Below are 20751 nucleotides of genomic sequence, written 5' to 3'. Positions count from 1 at the left end.
AACTGTTCAAAAAGAAATCCTGTCATTTACAACATTTAGGATGAACCTGGAGGATGCTGAGTTAAGTGAAATAAACTAGGCACAGAAAATCAATTACCATATATTCTTACTTATATGTGAAATCTGAGAAAAGTTGAACTCCTCTTAGAATTGAGGTTACCAGAAATTTGGCAGGGGGGGGCAGGGAGGCAGATATTGATCAAAGGATGCAAAATTTTCATCAGACAGGAAGAATAAGTACCTATTGTACAACATGGCGACTATAGCTAATAGCAATATTTACTAGACAGAAATGATGTGTATAAGATAATGTGTATCTTAAATAGCTTGATTTAGCCATTCCACAGTATGTTTATATGTCAAAACATTACAATATACAATTTTTATTTGTCAATTTATAAATGGATTAATTTTTTAAAAAGAAGTTATTAATTTTTTTAAGAGAGAGAGAGAATTTTTTAATATTCATTTTTTAGTTTTTGACGGACACAACATCTTTTTTTTTTTTTTTTTTGTATGTGGTGCTGAGGATCGAACCCGGGCCGCATGCATGCCAGGCAAGCGTGCTACCGCTTGAGCCACATCCCCAGCCTAAGAAGTTATTAATTTTTATCCTTATTTCATATCTGAAAATATATGCCATAGGGAATGTAAGATTATAACTTCGCATGGAGACATGCATAGTGAATGTGTATTGGGATAAAGAATTGATAGATCTCCTTATTTTTTAATCTTTCTTTTTATAGTGACTAGCAAATGTTCTTTTATTTTTGATCTTATTTCTTTAAGTTGTTAATACCTATTCTTCATATGTCCTCATTCTGAATGTTTAGTGATATTTATAAATTTAAACCATCTGTTACTAGAATGCTGTCTGTCATTTCTAGGATGTCAGTTTGTTTTTTGTCATAGTCGTTTGAAAAGCTTGCACAAGAATGGTGGTCTTGTTTACCATATCTATTTTGTGCTCTTTTTTTTTTTTTAAGTTCCAGGGATGGAACCAAGAACTTCATTCATGCTAGGCAAGTGTTCTCAGGATACATCCCCAGTCCTATTGTGTGCTCTGGCTAGTACAGTACATGGATGATTTTTCATTACTGAAAATTAATCTCTAAGAATATTTTCTTTATTTTCTTAATTTTAGATGGACATAATACTTTTATTTTGTTTATTTATTTTTATGTGGTGCTGAGGATCAAACCCAGTGCCTCACATGTGTGAGGCAATCTCTCTACTGCTGAGCCACAACCCCAGCCCCCCTCTAAGAATAATTTTGATTTGGTAAAATTTCTAGAAGACTGAGTTCACAGAAATTCCTAAAGGACTTTTCTCCACTGTAGCCATTTTACAAAGAATGGGAAGACAGAAAACTACTACATTTCAATCAAAACTACTTTTAGCTGAATTTGTATAGACTAGTAATTTGGCATTTAGGAATAAACATTTTTTATATTATTGCTTTGTCTGGATTAGTTGGGCCATAATTTTCAGAAACTTTTTCTTTCCCATCATACTGTTGTATACTCACAGCTAACATAGGACATCCACAGGCAGTTTTTAAGTTTTTTTTAAATATATTTTAGTTGTCAATGGACCTTTATTTTATTTATTTATATGTGGTGCTGAAAATTGAAACCAGTGCCTCAACATGCTAAGCAAGCACTCTACCACTGAGCTACAACCCCACCCCCAGTTTTTAAGTTTTTATACAGGTACTTACTCAGTATCAAGAACATTGAATTTTAAAAATGAATAAAAATGTGTGAGAGAAAATAAAAGACTTGAGAAACCCAATATACATTTAGAAGACCTTCTAACAGGAAAAAACAAGTCCTATGAAATAGTAGTTGACAATTACCCAAACTTTATAAAAGACATCTGTGTTAGTCAGCTTTTCATTGCTTGGACAAAATACCTGAAAAAAATCAACTTAGAAGAGTTAAAGGTTTGTTTTGGCTCAAGGTTTCAGTCTATAGTTACATGGTTCCATTGCTATAGGCTTCTGAAAAAGTAGAACATTATGGTGGAGAGGGCATGGTGGCTCACTTTGTGGCAGCCAGGAAGCAGAGGGAGAGAAAGGGGCCGAGGATAAGATATACCCTCCCAGGGCATGCCATTTTTTACCTTCCTCCTCAAATTAGACCCCATCTCCTGTAGTTTCCACCACCTCCTAATTGTCTATTCAATTATGAACCCACCAATGGATAAACCCATTGCTGAGATCAGAGTCCTCATAATCCAATTACTTCCCAAAAGCCCCACCTCTGAACATGGCTGCGTTGAGGACTAAGTCTTCAACATGTGACCCTTTGGGGGACATTCCAGATCTAAACCATAATAGCATCAAGTATTCACACTAAATACAACAGTCTGAGCATCATAGTTGGTACTTGATTTCTCATCAGTAGCAGTGATGCTGGGAAACAATGAAGTCATTTTCAGAAAGTACTAAGGGAAGTACTTGCCCACTTAAAATATTGATTCAAAAGTAAAGGTAAATAATTTAGGCAGGCATAGATTAATAGTTCATTGCTGATAAAGTAAATACTAGACTATTTCTTTAATAAGTAAATAGAATGCAGAAAGGAGCACATGCAAAAAGCAATGAAAAGCAAAGAAATGGGTAGGCAAAGTAGTAAAGAAAAAAGTCAACAACAACAATAATAATAGGAATAGGGAAATTGGAGATGAAACATCACATAGACTTATATTATTTAGATTAGCATAGAGATTAACTTTAGATTTTTGTAAATAAGATATGGGGGATAAAAAAAGAACAGAAGGAAGATAAGTAGAGTAGATAAATGGGGCTTGAAAGGAAGGGGGAGGGATAGGATATGAAAAGACAGTGGAATGAATCTGATCTAACTTTCTTATGTACATATAGGAACATACTACAGTGAATTTCACCATCATGAACATCCACAAGACACTAATTTAAAAAAAAAACTATAAGTAAATAGCAGAAAAATCAGTAGAGGGAAGGGACCATGGGGTAAGAGTAAGGGAGAGAAAGGAGAAGTACTGGGGACTGGATTAGAACAAATTATTTTCCATGCTTTTATGATTATGTCAAAATAAATTATATTATCATGTTTAAAAAAAGAAAAAAGCCCCCGAAAAAAAAAAACACAAGTGTGAATATTATTTGTAGGTGCTGAAAGATAGAAATAAAATATTTAACTTCCAAACCAGTGGGGGAATGAATAAAAAGTCATTTCCCTAGCAAGAAACAGGAAAGGATAAGCAGAGAAACATAGTAACCATGAGACACAGAAAACAGCAGAAATAAGCCCAACTTTTATCAGTAGTTGCTGCATATATAAGCAGATTTGTATGCATTAACTATCAGATTAAATTTTAAAATCATAATGACATACATGCTACAAGAGATTACTGAAATAAATTAATGAGGAAAGGTTCAAAATAAAGAGATGGGGCTGGGGTTGTAGCTCAGTGGTAGAGCACTTGCCTAGTACATGTAAGGCACTGGTTTCGATCCTCAGCACCACATAAAAATAAATAAATAAAAATAAAGGCATTGTGTCAACCTACAACTAAAAAAAAAAAATGAAAAAAAAAGAGGTAGAGGAGCTGGGGTGTAGCTCAGTGGTAAAGCACTTACCTAGCATCTGCAAGGCCCTGGGTTTGATTCCTAGTGCTGAGAGAGAGAAATAGAAAGAGATGGAAAGGTATGCAAAACAAATATGAACCAAAATGAACCCTGCGTTGGCAGTACTTTCATTAGGCAAAATATTAACTTTGAATGGAAAGCAGTATTACATATAAAAAGGGATATATACTACTAATGATAAAAGGAACTCTACAAAGATGTAACAATTAAAAACTAATACTATAAAAAACTACCAAACAATATAATATTAAAATACATAAAGTGAAATATCCTAGTTATAAAGCAAACTCAATAAATCCACAAGCATGTCGGATGATTCTAACAGACCTCTTCCAGAAATATAGAAAACAAGAAGGCAAAAATACATAAGATTTTAAGATTAACAGCACAATGAACAAACTTGATCATAGACATAAATGAATGCATGTGTGTGTATTTGAGTATATAATCTTCCCTTCCCAACAAATATAGAATATATACTTTTTAAGTATCTATTTTTAGTTTAGGAGCTTTTGCAAACTTTCTCCACATAATAAGACATAAAAGAAGTCTCAGAAAACTCTAAAGAAGCTAGGTCATACAGACTAAGTTCTCACACCATCAAGCAACAGTATTAGAAATCACAATAAGCATATACTTAAAATAAATCAAATTTTAGGAAACTAAAATAACATAACTCTTAGCAATGTATGTAATTCTTTATTCTGTTAAATAATTATAGTTTTACAGGATATCGCAGTGGAAATTACCAGTTAACAGCATAGCTTCTAAAAACCTATAGCAAATGCCATGTTTAATTGTTAACCAATGTGAACCAAAATGAATCCTGCATTGGCAATGCTTTCATTAGGCAAAATATTAGTAAATATTTTAGAATATTTTATAATAGTTCTTGTAAAGTCAGGAAAAAATACAATGATCTGTACCATTTTTTTCTATTTCTCCTCATTATATAGGATGTCTTAGTATAAAGCATAAACAGAGAACAGCAAAGTCCTGTTTTTGTACAGCCCTTGAACAGAGATTTGTGTGTGTGTGTGTGTGTGTGTGTGTGTGTGTGTGTGTGTGTTTAGAGGATTGTTAAACACTTACACCCAAAAATTCAGCAACAAAGGACATCTGTGGCCCTGAAAGTCCAAAATATTTAGACATTTACCATCTGGCCCTATATAGAAAAAAATTACCAACCCCTGTGGTAGACCAGTGGTTCTCAAAATGTGGTCTCTGTACCAGCAACATCATATAGGAACTAGTTACAAATGCTGATTCTTGGATCCCACACAGAATTAGATATTCCAGGGGTGGGTTCCAGTAATCTTTGTTTTAACAGTCCCTTCCTAATGATTCTTATACATGCTGACACTTGAAAATCAGTGCTATAGGCCAATGACTTAATCCCATCATAAAACGATCACCCATCACTCACAACAAAGTGGAGATTCAGGGTAGATTGTGGCCAACTAGCAGAGGATACTCCAGAAGGTATATTTTATTATTTTGGCCAATCACTCCCATTGTTGACATTTACACAGTCCACCCAATAGAAGTAGTCCATCTAATATGAATGCTCCTCCAAGGTTCTATCAGGACTTTACATGAATCCAGGCCCAGAATTTTGGAGGAATAAGAAATGATATGGTATTATAAGCTACTATAATGATCTAAAGTTTTATGATTGCTCCTTTTGAATATTATTATGCCCAATTAAAAACAGTTCTCTAATTTTCAGTATCAGAACATTTTTGTCGTTTTTCAACTTTCATCTGAAATCTAGGACCATTATAATAACTACCATATGCTTCCAAGAGTTTCTCAACTAGTTAACTTTTAGGTAAATTTTGTCTTTCTCTGATGGTTAACATTCTAACTTGTGTTAATATAAATTCGTGTATATAGTATTTACATTTTTCAGTGTTATTGATCTTCCAATGACTATGGATAGGCAGTCCATCTCCACTTTACATATAAGAAAATAAGGTTCAGGGACTTATTGGGTCTCAGTATATATATCAGCATGGGACTTTTGATTCCATCACTCTACACCATACCCTGAATATGGCCACATATTTTTGACCCTTGTAAAATTTAAAACACATTTTCTGACTTGTTGATAATGTCACTGTTTTACAAGTAAGAATTGTAGTCTCTTTATCTTGCAACACTTAAAACTGTGTGTGTGTGTGTGTGTGTGTGTGTGTGTGTGTGTGTAGGTGAAAGATGGAAAGCTAAGAGAGAGAATCATCTTTACCCTAGAACATTTAATACTGTCTGTTCCCAGAGGTGAATCACCATTGCCATGTATCTTTAGTTCTTTCTCTGCCAAATAATACATGTTACAATTTAATTATTGGTGTTGTACCTGTGTAAAACCAGTTTACAGAAAAGAACTCCTATAAGAACAAATACATGGTCAAAAGAGACAGTGAACCATAGGTGTACTGATAGTTCATTAAGAAGGTTTCTAAATAAAGGAGTGCTGAAAATGAGTTATTATGAAGAAATGCAGCTGGACGCAGTGGCACATACCTGTAATCCCAGTGGCTTGGGAAGCTGAGGCAGGAGGATCACAAGTTCAGCCAGCCTTAGCAATTTACCAAGGACCTCAACAACTTAGTGAGACCCTATCTTAAAATAAAAAGTAAAAAGGGTTGGGGATGTAGCTCAGTAGTTAACCCAGTTACCCCTGGGTTCAATCCCCAGTACAAAGGAAGGAAGGAAAGAAGGAAGGGAGAAAAAATATAAGAAAGGAAGGAAGGAAAGGAGGGAGGGGGAGGAAATGCAGAGATGAGACTTAAAAAATCTATCACTTGAGATTAATGTTGGTCTGTAATGAAGTTGTCACTGATCCACAGTAAGATGAAAGTAATATGGACAAAGAATTGAGATTATATACATATATATCTGTGCATAAAACTAAACCCCTCCTCATCTATTCATGTTAATCATTGATAGGTGAAGTCTTTCAAAGTAATGTCCTAAGTATGTGTATGCATGCACATTTTTATCTTCAGATACATTTTAAGCACATGTCTTTAGCTTCTTCCTATAACAATTTGTCTTAGTCTGGGACTGGGTAATTTATAAAAAATCAAAATTTATTTTCTCAGAATTTTGGATGCTGGGAAGTTCCAGATCAAGACTCTAGCATTGACTGGTGAGGAAGTTCTTGCTAAATCCTCACATGGCAAAAGGCAGAAGGGCAAGCTAGGTAACACTTGGGGAAGCCTCTTTTATAAGTTCTTACTCCCAGTAACAACAGAAACCCTTAGAGTAATCACCTCCTGTGCCATTGGTAATACCTAAATTTTAGTGGGAACCCATTCAAACCACAGCACATCTAGACTTGTCAAAGGACTGGTTTTCTGAAAACTTCCAATCTTTTAAGGGCCCAGTTATCTGTGGGTTATATTTGAAAACAGCAGATTTTGTTGTCATAAGCACAATTAATTTTTGCCTCTTAGCTTGTGTTCCTAGGCCATATTTTCCTTACCTCAACTGTTCAGTTCTCTTTCTGCCTCTTGTCTTTATCTCCCTCTGTTTCTCTTATTCTCTCTCCCCCTCCCTTTTCTTCACCTCTCTGCTCCAACCCCTTTTCCTCGGTTCCCTTCTGCATCTACTTTTCTCCTGCCTCTCTCTTCCAAGTCCCACATTCTCCTCTTCATATATCTTCCTTACTTTCCCTTGTCTGATTTCATTTCTATTTGTCTAAGTGTAAACGGTTAGAAACCATTTAATATGTAAATATATGTCTATTAATAATAAAAATCACTTTACCATAAGTGAACTTTTCTCATTTTAAAGATCTATGTCCTTGAAGGTTATCAAAAGGCAGTAGGCTAACTGAGTGCATTGACTCATGCCTGTAATCCCAGTGGCTTGGGAGACTAAGTCAGGAGGATTGCTAGTTCAAAGCCAGCCTCAGCAATTTAGCGAGGCCTTAAGCAACTTAGTGCGACTCTGTCTCAAAATTAAAAAAAAAAAAGGAGCTAGACTCAGTGGTTAAGTGCCTCGGGGTTCAATCCGTGGTTACCCCCACCCTCCAAAAAGGCACGGTCTTTAAATTTCTTAGTAATGAGCACTGTCTTCTTTATGCTTTCCCTCGTGATAGTACTAGCAGTGGTAGTAATAATGAGAAAAATAATGTTTTCTTTTTTCTTATGGCTAATGTTTACTGAATTTTTACCACTTATCAAATATAATTCTAAATGAGGAAATGAGGAGTTTTCAGAGTCTGTGACCCTAGGGGATGCCTAAGACGCTTTTAGAAGTCTATGAGGTCAAAACTATTTTCATAATAATTCTAAGATATCATTTGCCTTTATCACTGTGATGACATTTGTAGTGATTGCACAGAAGCAATGGTGGATAAAATTGCTGATTCCATGACCCAAATCAAGGCCAATAGTCTTTATAGTCTTGCTTGTCAGCCCTCTCAGTGAAAAAAGAAAAAGGAGATTTAAAAAAAAAAGCCAATTTTATTTTAGAAAGTCTCTAATGATACAGTAAATTTTATTAAATCTTGACCTTTGAGGACATGTCCTCTTAATGTTCTATGTGAGGGAATGGAGAAGTATGCATAAAACACTTCTGCATGCTATGTATGTTTAAGTCGCCATCTGAATTAGTCACATTTTTCCTGGAACACCATTTTTATTTGAAAGAACAACTGATGAGTAAACTACAGTTATGCAGACTTGAGTATTTGGCAGAATATTTCTTGAAAATACATAAAGTCAGATGTTTTTTCATCTGGTCCTCATATAGCACTATGTGTATATAAAACAACTTAAAGATAAGGACATTGAGACTCAAAGAAGACAATTCTCTAAATGCACTTTATGTTTTCCTGCCCTTCCTGCTATTATCTCTGAAGTCCTGGAATAAAGGCAGTGGAACTGGAAAGAAACATCTATAAAACTTGGAAACTAACTAGATCTGAAAGAAAAGGAAATGAAGGAGCCAGGGAATTTTCCCAAGCTTTTTCATGGGCCCCTGAGAGGATACAGATAGCTGAAGATAAAGAAAACAAAATGAGATAGAATAGATTGTGTCAGCAAAGGTTTGCTGAAGGATTTCTCATTGACACTACTGTCATCTGTTTGGGAGGATTCTTAAGATGTCTACGTTTTGCATTTTTATTGTCTATTTGGGAAATATGGCATGCATGCCAGGAACTGTAATTCAAAGCAAAAACTGGTAAGTGCCTTAAGAAAGGCTTAGTTCAAGTCCTGTACTGCTGTTCACAGGAGAGAAGAAATTATGTCTTTATGGAAGGAGAAACATTTGAAAGGAGTATTGTAGAATGGTAGAATTTAGTTGCACAGAGATGGTTGTACAAAGACAAGGAAAGTTCATTTGCAGAAACATAGTGAGAATAAGGCATACAAGGAAGAATATCTGGTATAGAAATTAGGTATATAGCATGTGTGTAGGCCCATAGTGAGAAGTTACTATTATTGAAAATAATTATTCCAATAAATTATTGAAAATGTTGGCCTCAGTATGGAAATAATAAATAATATAATGCTGCATATGTGATCAGTTTTTCATTTTGCATTTAGTTTATTTTTTAACACTTGCCAAGCAGCCATCTTTTTTAAATAACTTACTCATTTCTAGTCATATGTCTTTATTTGAATACAGTAAGGATTTCAAATTCATATAACAATTGATCTTCCCAGATACTGGTTTATAGTTTTAGAGAGGGTTGTGCTAAATATTTTACTCTGGTCTTCTTTTGGGGGTCTCTTTGTTGGGTTTAGTTTGGTTTTCTGAGACCGTGTTTCACTGTGATTCCAGGCTCAGGTGATCCTCCTGCCTCAGCCTCCTGAGTAGCTGGGACTATAGGCATGCACCGCCACATCAGGCTCTGGTGTTATTTTTTAAAATATGCAGTCTTTAATTTCATTTTTCTCTCACTTAGAAATTCCATCAGTCCCTTAAATTGAATCTTCATCTGAAATATATCCCTACATCTACCCTCAAAAATCTTTGCTTTGTCTCCCAGGTCTTTCTTCTTCTTGGTATGGGCATTTGTTGTTTTTAATTTGCAGAATTAATCTGACTTGGATATTTATTACTCTTTTTTCCCTAGATAAGCCAGAAAAATATGATCCACGTGATGTTGAAAGGCTACAACAAGATGATAACTGGGTTGAAAGTTACTTACATTGGAGACATAATGTTGTCGATGAAACACTAAAGATGCTTGATGAGAGTTTTCAGTGGAGGAAAGAATTTTCTGTCAATGGTAAGCAATTCAGTTTAACTATGACAGGGTGACATTGCCTACATAAATGTTACTGTTTTACATTTATTAAATGTTGTATTTATACATATTCTTGGCAATTGTCATACACATATGAACATAATTATTTAGAAAGACCTAATAACACTTTCAAAGGAACATCTTGTGAAAAGGTCTTATAAGTAGGATCATTCCTAAGGAAATCAACTCACCAGGGAGCAGAATCACACATTCTTCACAGCATAGCCTTCTAATTTATGTTTAGTTTGGCATCATTATATAACAGCAAGGCAGCATCCTCACTACTGGACCTAGAAATAAGGAAATGTTATTTTCTTGGTTTTCTCTGTTTTTTCCAATGCCTTTCCCTATTCCCAGAGTTCTTTGTGCTTGTAAGTGTTTATATAGAATTGTTAAATGGATAGAGATTCCAGAAAAGCAAACTTATCCCCAAGGATTCCAATGGCAGTTTTCTCTTCTTAATTTTTAAAGTCCACTACTAGATTGAAATCTGTCCCCCAATGGGAGTTTTAAATCTTACAAGGAGTTTTAGCATGGTCTTCAAGTATATGAAGAGCTGTTCACAGGAGGGGGTTACCTTACCTGTTATCTGTCTCCTAAAAATTTAGCAGGAAGAAACTGGCATAACTACTGATTTCAATTAGGTATAAAGAAGGATTTCCTGTCCTTGAAGATTATAAACTCTGGCGTGAATGACTATGAAAATTTAGTGCAAGACAGTCAACAAATAATTAGAGAAGATCTCTCCCCACTGTTCATACTTGTAGAAGGAATCCATGAGAAAGGGATTATTGAAGAAATAAAGTGATTGTACTAATAAAAAAGAAAGAATGTGATTGGAAATTTTAAAACCATGGGAACTTTTCAGCAAACATTGAAGCACTTATTACTGAAGGAAAAAATGAATCTGATATTTTCAAATCATTTAAGTACATAATACACTTTTGAACTCAACCATACTTGTGTTCTTACATAGAATTGCTAGTTTGGGGTGGCAAACAGAGATAGGATAAGCAGTGGGAGTATGAGAAAAGAGAAACCTTGTAAAGTTCTTGGGGAACTGCTGGTAAATTAAACAAAAGCTTACACTTTGCCATGCTGGTCTTCAGCCCTAGCAGAGATAGGATAGGCACATTGTTTGTTCTCCCTGTTAAAGGATCTTGTGTATTTCTTGAATTTTCTACTGCCCCAAGGTTATAAACTTTGTTAGAGACTACTGGATATCAAACTTTTTTAAGAAAGATATCATTTTAATAGAAAAACCAAAATGAGTTTTTCTCCTCCAAATTTGAGTTTATGTGAATATATACAAACATTTTCTTTCTTTTTTTCTTTTCTTCTCTGTGCTAGATTGAACCCAGGCTTTATGTACTAAACACATACCCCACCATTGAGCTACATCCTGGGCCTCTACTGTGTTCTCTTGAAATTGTCTGGTAGTGATAATATTTGTTTGCAAGTCAAATAATTATGTGAGCCACACCCAGAATGTGGAAATGTATCCAAATAAATAATGACTGACTTGTCAAAGAAAACAGAATATTTCCATTTCTGTCACCTGTGTATCTTTATTTGTTTGCAGTGCTAGGGATCAAACACCGGGTCTTGCACATGCCAGGCAAGGGCCTTACCATTTGAGATATACCCACAGCTCTCCATATGTCTTTATGTAGTTTGTTTCCTTAGTAGGAAAAACCCTTTGTATTGCTAGTTGTATCTTTATATATGAGCTACTATGTACCATTACCTTTACATTGTCAGTTTCATCTTTTGGTCCCTAAATTACAATTACTGATCAAAGTTTATCACTTTTTAGACCTTAATGAATCCTCCATTCCCAGATGGTTGTTAGAAATTGGTGGTATTTATCTGCATGGTTATGACAAAGAAGGCAACAAATTGTGTAAGTATATTTAATTTATGCACTGACATTTATCTTTCTCAATTGAATTAATCCACAGCATTTTCTCCATCTGTAGTACACTGCTCGCCTCCTACAATTAGGGATGATCAGGACCATCTTTACTACATATCACATACTTAATAGTTGTGCATTCTGTTTGCATTATAAGAAAGTAGGCAGTAAATGCAAATGCTGCATCCTATAAGCCAAAGTAATTTGATTCTGAGTTACTATTTTCTATTTTGACTTTGTTGTTAACATTTGGATGGTTATACGGGAAGTCATTTTTATTGTTGATGTTGTTGTTAACATTTGACCCAATATTTTTATGAAGAATCTTTTTTACAGTTGCTTACACTTGCTAAATGGACATTTTGTGTGTGTTTCTCAGTCATCTCCCCTTAGCTTTTTTCCAAAATGTGTATAATAACAAGAACAGAAACAGTCATCTCTGTTGTTCAGATGACTCCTTCATTGTCCTCTCCACTTGCACCAAATCTAGCTTCATATTGTGCCATGGTTGGGACTTGACAGGTGTGTTTGATCCCTGGACTGAATAGCTGTCCTGTGCTCGTCTTGCTTGTTTTCTCTTTAGCTTGTGATCTGTACTATATTTTAACAATATCTTATCTTTCCCTTTTCACTATTTTCTCTCTCAATCTTTATTTCTTTTAGTTTTTCCTGCTGCTTGCCCCTTAAATATGTTTCCCAGGCTTAGTCTTTTCTTGGCTTCTTTGACTTTCCAGCTAATACTATCTCCTTGGGTCATCTGAAGAATAATGGCAACTTCACCCACCTCTGGACAAGTGGTGGGGATCTCAAGTAGTCTCCACACCATGTGCACATACCCAGCTACCCACTAACTAGCACCGCATGACTGTGAGCTGCTTTTTTAAATGACACACAACTGAACATCTGCATCCTACCACTTGCCCACTTTGTATATTGCCCTACTCAGTCTCACCCATTGTCTTTTCCTCTAATATAGCTTGAATTTTGGTGCCTTTTCCATCCTCACCAGTGCTTCCTCATTTCAGTCCCTGTCTACCACCCACTTGTTCTTAGTCCCTTCCCAAACCATAGACTATTAAGTTTCCTTCCTTGCCTCTTCCACTCTATCCTCTATGCCACTGCCCAAAATGTATTTTGAAATAGGAAAACCAAAATGTCCTGGTGTTCCAGAGTCCCTTAAGCCCAGCTCCTGTCTATTCCACATCTCCTCTTACCACTTGTCAAAGCTTCCACCACTATCTGAAGCATTTGTCTTGCTCTGCTCATCACCTGTTCAGGCCTTCATCACACCTGTCAGTGTCTTTCCTCTGGATGAAACATTTTTTCTAGTGCTTGGCAGAACCACTGGCTTTCTTTTCAAACACACTGAAGTGCACTTTTAGTTATTACCAAATAGTGTTTGTTCACCTGCATGTTCTGTTTCCCCATAGAAGTGAAGGTTGTTTATTTCCTAAGGGAAAAAAATAGTTTAAATTTCTCTGCTTCTCTTTAATTTAAAGGACCCAAGGGCAACTATTTCTCATTTAAAAGAAAGAAGAGCTGCTTTTATTATATGAAACAAAATGAGTTAAAAATGAAGAAACATGTCAAGGAAAAGGCTATATATGTATGTAAAATGCCATAAATCTTGTTCTTTATCTTTTGTTCTTTATCTTTAAAAGTCTGGATCAGAGTGAAGTATCATATAAAAGACCAGAAAACTATTTTGGACAAAAAGAAGCTCATAGCATTCTGGTTGGAACGTTATGCTAAGAGAGAAAATGGGAAACCTATAACAGTGATGTTTGACCTGTCAGAAACTGGACTGAATAGCATAGTAAGCATTTTACATTAATTCTAAACCATTGTTTATCCTGGCTTCTTCTGTCTTTCCTGTACTCCCTGCCAACCAAATTTTGTTGTAAAATAGAGCTAACTTAAGTTTGACATTTCTTTTCTTTGAATAGAGTCAGACATGGAATTGGGTTTGCAGAGAATTAAATTTGCTTCAGTATTTGGCATTGACACTAGAATTCCTAGAAATGTCCCTTGTCTGATATACAGGATGATGAGGTAGGACATCAAGACTGGCAGAGCATGAGTCAATGTGATGACAGCTTTTTTACCATGGCTTATATCCTACTGCACCCATTCCTGTGCCCTGCACAGAGAAAACACATGCAATAAATATCAAGTAATTCATGTCTGATCTCTATGACATTATATTATACTGTGTTTTGCAGTTGCAAAATATTCACATGAGTTTTGCACATACTGTGATTTTGTTGGGTACTTTCATTTGCTAATTTGGATTTGTTTTCTATTTGTTTGTTTGATTTGCTAAACTTTAACCCTCAGATGATTTTTGCCAAGCTTAAAAACATAAGTCAAGCAACTGGGAGTGGGCTGCATGCCTGTAATCCCAGCTACTCAGAAGTCAGAGGAAGGAAGATTGCCTGTTCCCAGGAGCCTGAGGCCAGCTTGGGCAACTTAGCAAGACCCCATATCAGAAAAAACATCAAAGTATTCAGTCTTTAATTTGGGTCCTTGTCTCTTTAGTGCTAAATATAAAACCTTTAGCAGCAATTGAGATCAGTTGGCACATTTATTTTAACTGTTGTCTATTACATTTAAACTGTGGCAGATTCTGGTAGCAGTGAAATGGCATTTGCAGACCCACTCACAGCAGTGTTTAAATCTTTTTGGAAATCCATTTGGCAAAGTATTTTAAGAACCTTAAAGTGTCCATATTCAGACTGTTTTCTCATAACTAACTTCTAGAAATCTGTTCTAAAGAAATAATCCTGAATTTTAAAAAAGCATGAAAATGTTTCTCAGGATGTCATTTAAAATAGCAAAAACCTAGAAAACATCCAACTTGTTGAAATGGTAAACTATGGCGTATCTAATTGGTGGAGCATATGTAGCTATATAAAATTGTGTTTATAAAGAATTTATAGTAATATTGGAGAATACTTCTTTAATGAAAAAGATTGTTTTACCATAATATGGTGATATGTAGCTCAAAAAAAAAGAAATAAAGAAACCTTAGACTTAAAGCTAGAGAGAATTATTAACAAGAAGTTTTGGGTGTGATAGGACCACAGATTATTTTTTTTCATGTTTCTATTACTCTTTCTTGTTTAAGAATCCAATGCCCTAGACTTTTCCAACCTAGTTTCCATGTGAATAGGTTTTTAATTACAGAGGAAATTGTTTTATATTCAAAATCAAATTACCTAAATAAATAAATATTCCATAAAGGTAAGTCGTGATTCTTTTATTCTTTGGGTATGATAATTTCCTATTAACCCAGAATCATGCAAAAGAAATGTTAATATTTTCTATTACCAAATATAGAGACAGGGAATTGAAAAGCTGTTTTTCAAGCAACTTATATGATATCTCATGATCTTTAATTTGTAAATAAAGTCTATTTGCATGACTAATTATTTCAGTCATTATTGTTTTAAACTACTTGAATCTTTTTGCATAACTTCTTTCTATATATGACTTTCTCATGATTCACTTAAATCAGCTTATAAAGATGTATACAGAATTACGAAGCAAAACATAAAGAAATCATTTGTTAGAGTTGGGCTACCAGTTTGACTCTAAGCTTTCAGCTGCCTGCCTAAGGAAATGAAATCTTTTAAAATTATGCAGTGGCCATACTTGAAAATCAGTATTCTCGAACAAGTGTATCCATTCCTGATAGTTGAACTAGAGGGAAAAATCTTCCATGGGTCCTCAAAGGAAGGACACCTTCCAATATAACATATAACATCATCAGAAACAAAGGCATCCTTACAGAATGCAGAGCAATAGGATTCATGGAGCTATTTTATGTAGTACCCACTGATAGACACACAGCAGTGGCATTCTATCAAAATCCATGTGAATAGCAGTAACTCAAGATTTGATGAACAAGCATAGTCAATTAAATAATTGGAAACAAAAATATTAGACAAAGACTAGGCAAAGTTTCTAGAGGGATCACAAATTATAAACTAGGTAACCAAATTTTGATATAACTAGTTCTTTTCAGCTATTTTCTTTGACTCTTACTTAACCACAAATTATGAAACTTTGCACAGTAGATGTAATGACTATTTATAAAGCTATTATTATATGCTAGAATTTATCCCATAATAACTACTTCAGATAGTTAAGGACGCTTACTTTTAGTTTACTGCAATTAAAGATGCTGCAACTCAGAGGCTAGGGATGACTTTATATAGACTCTCATCTCTAGAACAATCTGCCTTTCAGTAATTGTGATGGATTTTAGTTTGCCTGCTTATATCTTTCATCCAGCAGACTTTATGAGGTGGCAGATCAGGATTACTGAAACAGCCTGTGCCCATGAAAGAACATAGAATGAAAGGCAAATAACATCCCTAATGACCTAATTTACTGTTGCTGTGCTTAAAGCATTAGAACTAACCAGACAGCTAAGTTTACAAAGTCTCCCAGAAATTGAAGTCAATGAACAACACTTGAATGTAAACTAAAAGAATAATTTGAGGTTCTTAAATAAAAGGAAAGAAGTCAGAGAAGTAAAGTAGATACTTTGATACTTTGGTCAGTGTTATCAGATTAACTGTTGGGTAAAAAAAAATAAAATATATTTTGTTGAAGCTATTATGTTGTGGAAAAAGTAGATTTAGAAGGCAAATATTCTACCAGAATTTATGTGCGTGTGTGTGTGTGTGTGTGTGTGTGTGTATGTGTGTGTGTATAATCATTCCAAGTTATAAACTGTATGTATTCTTGTTTTAATAATTCTTCAATTGCTCAGTAGATTTTTAGAATTTTTCTGTGGGGATTGCTTTGAGACCCATTTTATGCCCCATTGCCATAACAGCCTGAAATACATAACAAGTTTGAGCAATAATTTTAAAATGTCATTCAAGCATCTGATTTCTTCAACTTAATTTTAGGGCTCATAATTACAGTTTAATGACCTAAAAACTTAATGCTTGGAAATGTAAATATTTATATGAGCTCATTTTTAAGAATTTAATAATTGTCTCATTTGTATTTAACCATTTATGACCTTTAGAAATGTGCAATTTAAAGTTCTCTAATATGGACAGTCTTAAAGATTTAATCTTTATTTTAGGACATGGACTTTGTACGCTTTATCATCAACTGCTTTAAGGTTTATTACCCTAAATACCTCTGTAAGTAACTTACTCCTTTATAAAAATATAATATATTGAAACTATAGATAATGTCTGAGAAATATAGATCGTTATATTATTATAGACTTTCATACCTCAAACATTATTTTCTGATGAAGAGATTTAAATGTGTACAAGGGGGACGTCTAAGTGCATTTTATAGTAGGTTAAGAGGAATTTTTTTCATAAGTAGTCATTGTTCTTTACAGTTAGTTTTAAAAGTTTAAGTTCTAAAATGTATGTATACGTCCAATAAAACACACACACACATACAAAGGTACATACAAATAGACATTTACTTAAAATATTATCCTCATTTTACTATACTTTCAATTTAGAAATTTATTTTAAATTATATTTATTATATGGAATGTTTTTGCATGTAAGAACAGATAGCAATATTGATAAAATACACTGTATGATAAGCAACATTGTTACATAAAGTACAGTGTGTTTTGATTGCTCTCTAAATATTGTCATTAAGAAAATACTTCACAAGGAAGCACTATATTTGAATCTGGAATTTATTTCTTTGTTTTTGGTTTTAACTTTTTAGTAATTACCCAAATGGAAAACTCCTAAATCTCATGCTCATTTTTTTTCATTTGTTGGATTTATATAATGAGTTCCACCCGAGGAAAACAAGCTTCCAACCCACATAAACAATCAAATATATTGAACCCCAGTGGGTTAAAAGTAAAAAGATAGAAGGGAGGCAATAAGAAAATCAAAAAAATGGAAATTCATAGATCCTTCCAGGTATATTCCTGGCAGATATCTCAATTAGGGTCATTTGGGACTCATGATTTAGGTGACACTGAAATATAAAAATTCCTAAAGCATCTTACTTTGGCTTGCTTTCATATTATTGTTAATGTGAAGTTAGGAATAGACAAAAAGCGTAATGGATATTAAGAATAGTGCTGCCACCTCTAGCCTTGTACTCTCTCTCTTCAGAGACAGTATTTGTGAATGTTCTTAGCTATAGAGAATGACCAGTAGTGTTCAGTTTGGGGAACCTGTAGCATCTACTATTCCTTATGAATTCTTTTGTATCTGACATGTACTCTGACTCTTTGAGGCTTGCTGAGCAGTGCCAATCCTCAGTTTATAGGATATCACTACTCCATATTATTAGTTGGATTCTCTGATGGACAAAATGAAAATAAAATGTCCACTTATTTATTGAAATATCTAAAGGAGTTTGTAAAGAGCCACTTAGAAATAACATAAATATTCTTATTACTTTATAAAATACATCCAGGATTTTTTGAAAGAATTATTAATTAATTCATAGATCTTTATAAACATGAATTAGAATGCTGTTCATTTCAGATGACTACAGATAATATATATATTCTACCAGCATACTGTACTTTTGTAGACATTGAATTGTGTGGAATCTTAGATTGATTATTCTTCAAAATCCATCATGAAATGGATTTAACCAGTATATCTCAAGCATATGCCAAATGAACTGGGCTTAAGATCAGGGTATCTCTTTACTTGTACCTTGTTCTTTATATGTACTTCACTTGCCCTACATTATTATACCTACTCTGGAAGGTTCTCTGCTCAAAGAAACATAAAATTACATATAGATTCATCTGTTTTTTTTATTATTGGTTGTTCAAAACATTACAAAGCTCTTGACATATCATATTTCATACATTTGATTCAAGTGGGTTATGAATGAATTGGATATCAAAACTCCTCTTTGTGGTTTTTTTGGTTCTTTCTTACAGTTGTTAATAGGGCTGTTTAATGTCTTCTATTCAGTGTGTGAACTATAATTCTGTATACTTTGGAATTATTGACTTCCTGGAACTCATTAAAAAGTACAAATATTTTTGTTACTTAAAACATAATGATTTATTAAGGGATGGAGGCAACTGTGAGACTGGTTTAACAGTATAATCTCTAGAAAAGAATCATTAAAACCATAAATTAGACATGGAAATGTTTTTAAAGTTCAGGGGCCTTTAGCACTAATATGACATACCAGGTCCAAAGACTCCACTTACCCACTTAACTTACTTTCTTTTGTACTTTTGTGCAAGCAATAAATGAACAAAGAAGCCGGCTGTTCTCAGAACAGCAGTGTCAGTGCATTATTGATTTCCCAGTCATCTTCCTGGGCAAGCCACTCACCATTGTGAGATGTTGGTTGAGTCCCAGCACTACTCATGCTTCACTGAATTGAACTTGGTCAACCAGCTTAATTCTTATTTATATTTAAGTGATCAGATTTTTCTAGGTCAGATATAAGTGATAGTACTATAGACTCAGTCACATTTATTGAATTTTTTCATCTTTCAGCAAAAATGGTGATCTTTGATATGCCCTGGATAATGAATGGTGAGTAAATTATTTATGCTTTCCTAAAACAAAATATCAGATTTTCTTTTTTCTTACTTTGCCACATTAGCTATACTTCTACGGCTATTTTATAACAAATTGTATTGTTCTTAAGACACTAGCACTAGAGTATTCAATGGCTGGTCCTAAATAAATGGGGCTGACATTCTATGCCCAGACTCTGGGGTACTCACTAGTCTTTTCTAAAAACAACCTCAAGATATTCAGTCATTTCAGGTGACATTATAACCAGAAGCCTTAATTTGCCATCCACAAACAGGGTACATCACAGAATACAGGCCTTGGCTAGGTTCTCTCTTGGGCTCCAAGTGTTGAAGAAAAGATGGGTTGAATGTGAAATTCACCCCAAATCTCTGTAGCAACATGGCCCTTTTGGCAGTCATAATATATTTTTGGCAATATTTTTTTAAATCCATTGAAAAACAATTTACCAACTTTAAAGTGATTGTAATTTTTGTTTTCTCTGAATGTGCACTTTCATTGATGTTTACAAACGCCAGTTACATAGAAAGCAATAGAGAAAATCAACAAAACTAAAAGTTGGTTCTTTGAAAACTTCAGCACTTCAACATAATGATAAACCTTTATCAAAACTGATGAAGAAAAATACTTAAATTATTAAAATTTGGAATTAAACAGCAGGCATCACTACTGACTTTATCAAAATAAAAAGAACTATACAGACATTATTACTCTAGGTACATATATAACTATGACCTGTGGGATTCAACATCATGTACAACCAGAAGAATGAGAAAATAAACTCCATTATATATGATGTATCAAAGTGCATTGTATTGTCATGTACAACTGATTAAAACAAATAAAAATTAATAAATTATTTTTTAAATAATTATAAGTAAATACCATAAATAATTGTATGCCAAGAAATTAGATAACCTTGATGAAATGGCTAAATTCTTACAAAGATGCAAACAATTGAAACTGACTCAAAAAGAATCAGAATAGAATTTTAACAAAATTTCAACCACAAAACTTCCCAAAAAGAGAAGTTTAGGTCCAGGTGGCTTCCTTGGTAAATTCTAGGAAATTTTTAAAGAAGAATCAACATCAATCCTTTGTAAACAGTTCAAAAAATAGAAGAGGGGGGGAACACTTCCAAACTCATTTTAAGTGGCAAGTATCACTCTAATATCAAACCCAACAGGAAAAAAAACTACAAACTGTAATCCTTATAAATATAGATGTACCAGTCCTCAACAAAGCAAACAGAATACAGCAGAACGTAAAAAGCAATATACATCATGACCAAGTGGGATTTATCTCAAGAATGCAATATAGGAAAACCAACATAATCTACCATATTAATAGAATACAGAGGAAAAAAAACTTGCATGATCATCTCAGTAGACACAGACAAAAGTATCCA

General features: G+C 34.1%; 1 protein-coding gene across 1 annotated transcript in view; it reads left to right on the top strand.

The window, feature by feature from the left end:
- The window catches only part of Mospd2 (motile sperm domain containing 2), a 43461-nt gene that overhangs the window by 8156 nt on the left and 14554 nt on the right, over positions 1–20751 (top strand). Inside the window, exons 3-7 of the mRNA XM_005315984.5 lie at positions 9729–9884; positions 11719–11805; positions 13479–13633; positions 16922–16982; positions 19302–19340. Of these exons, the coding sequence (XP_005316041.2) occupies positions 9729–9884; positions 11719–11805; positions 13479–13633; positions 16922–16982; positions 19302–19340 (498 nt within the window). The remainder of the gene's footprint in view (positions 1–9728; positions 9885–11718; positions 11806–13478; positions 13634–16921; positions 16983–19301; positions 19341–20751) is intronic.

The sequence above is a fragment of the Ictidomys tridecemlineatus genome, chromosome X (genome assembly GCF_052094955.1).
Source record: "Ictidomys tridecemlineatus isolate mIctTri1 chromosome X, mIctTri1.hap1, whole genome shotgun sequence".
Taxonomy (NCBI): Eukaryota; Metazoa; Chordata; class Mammalia; order Rodentia; family Sciuridae; genus Ictidomys; species Ictidomys tridecemlineatus.
Note: the sequence above shows the minus strand (reverse complement) of the source record. Positions and strands in the feature narration are given on the sequence as shown.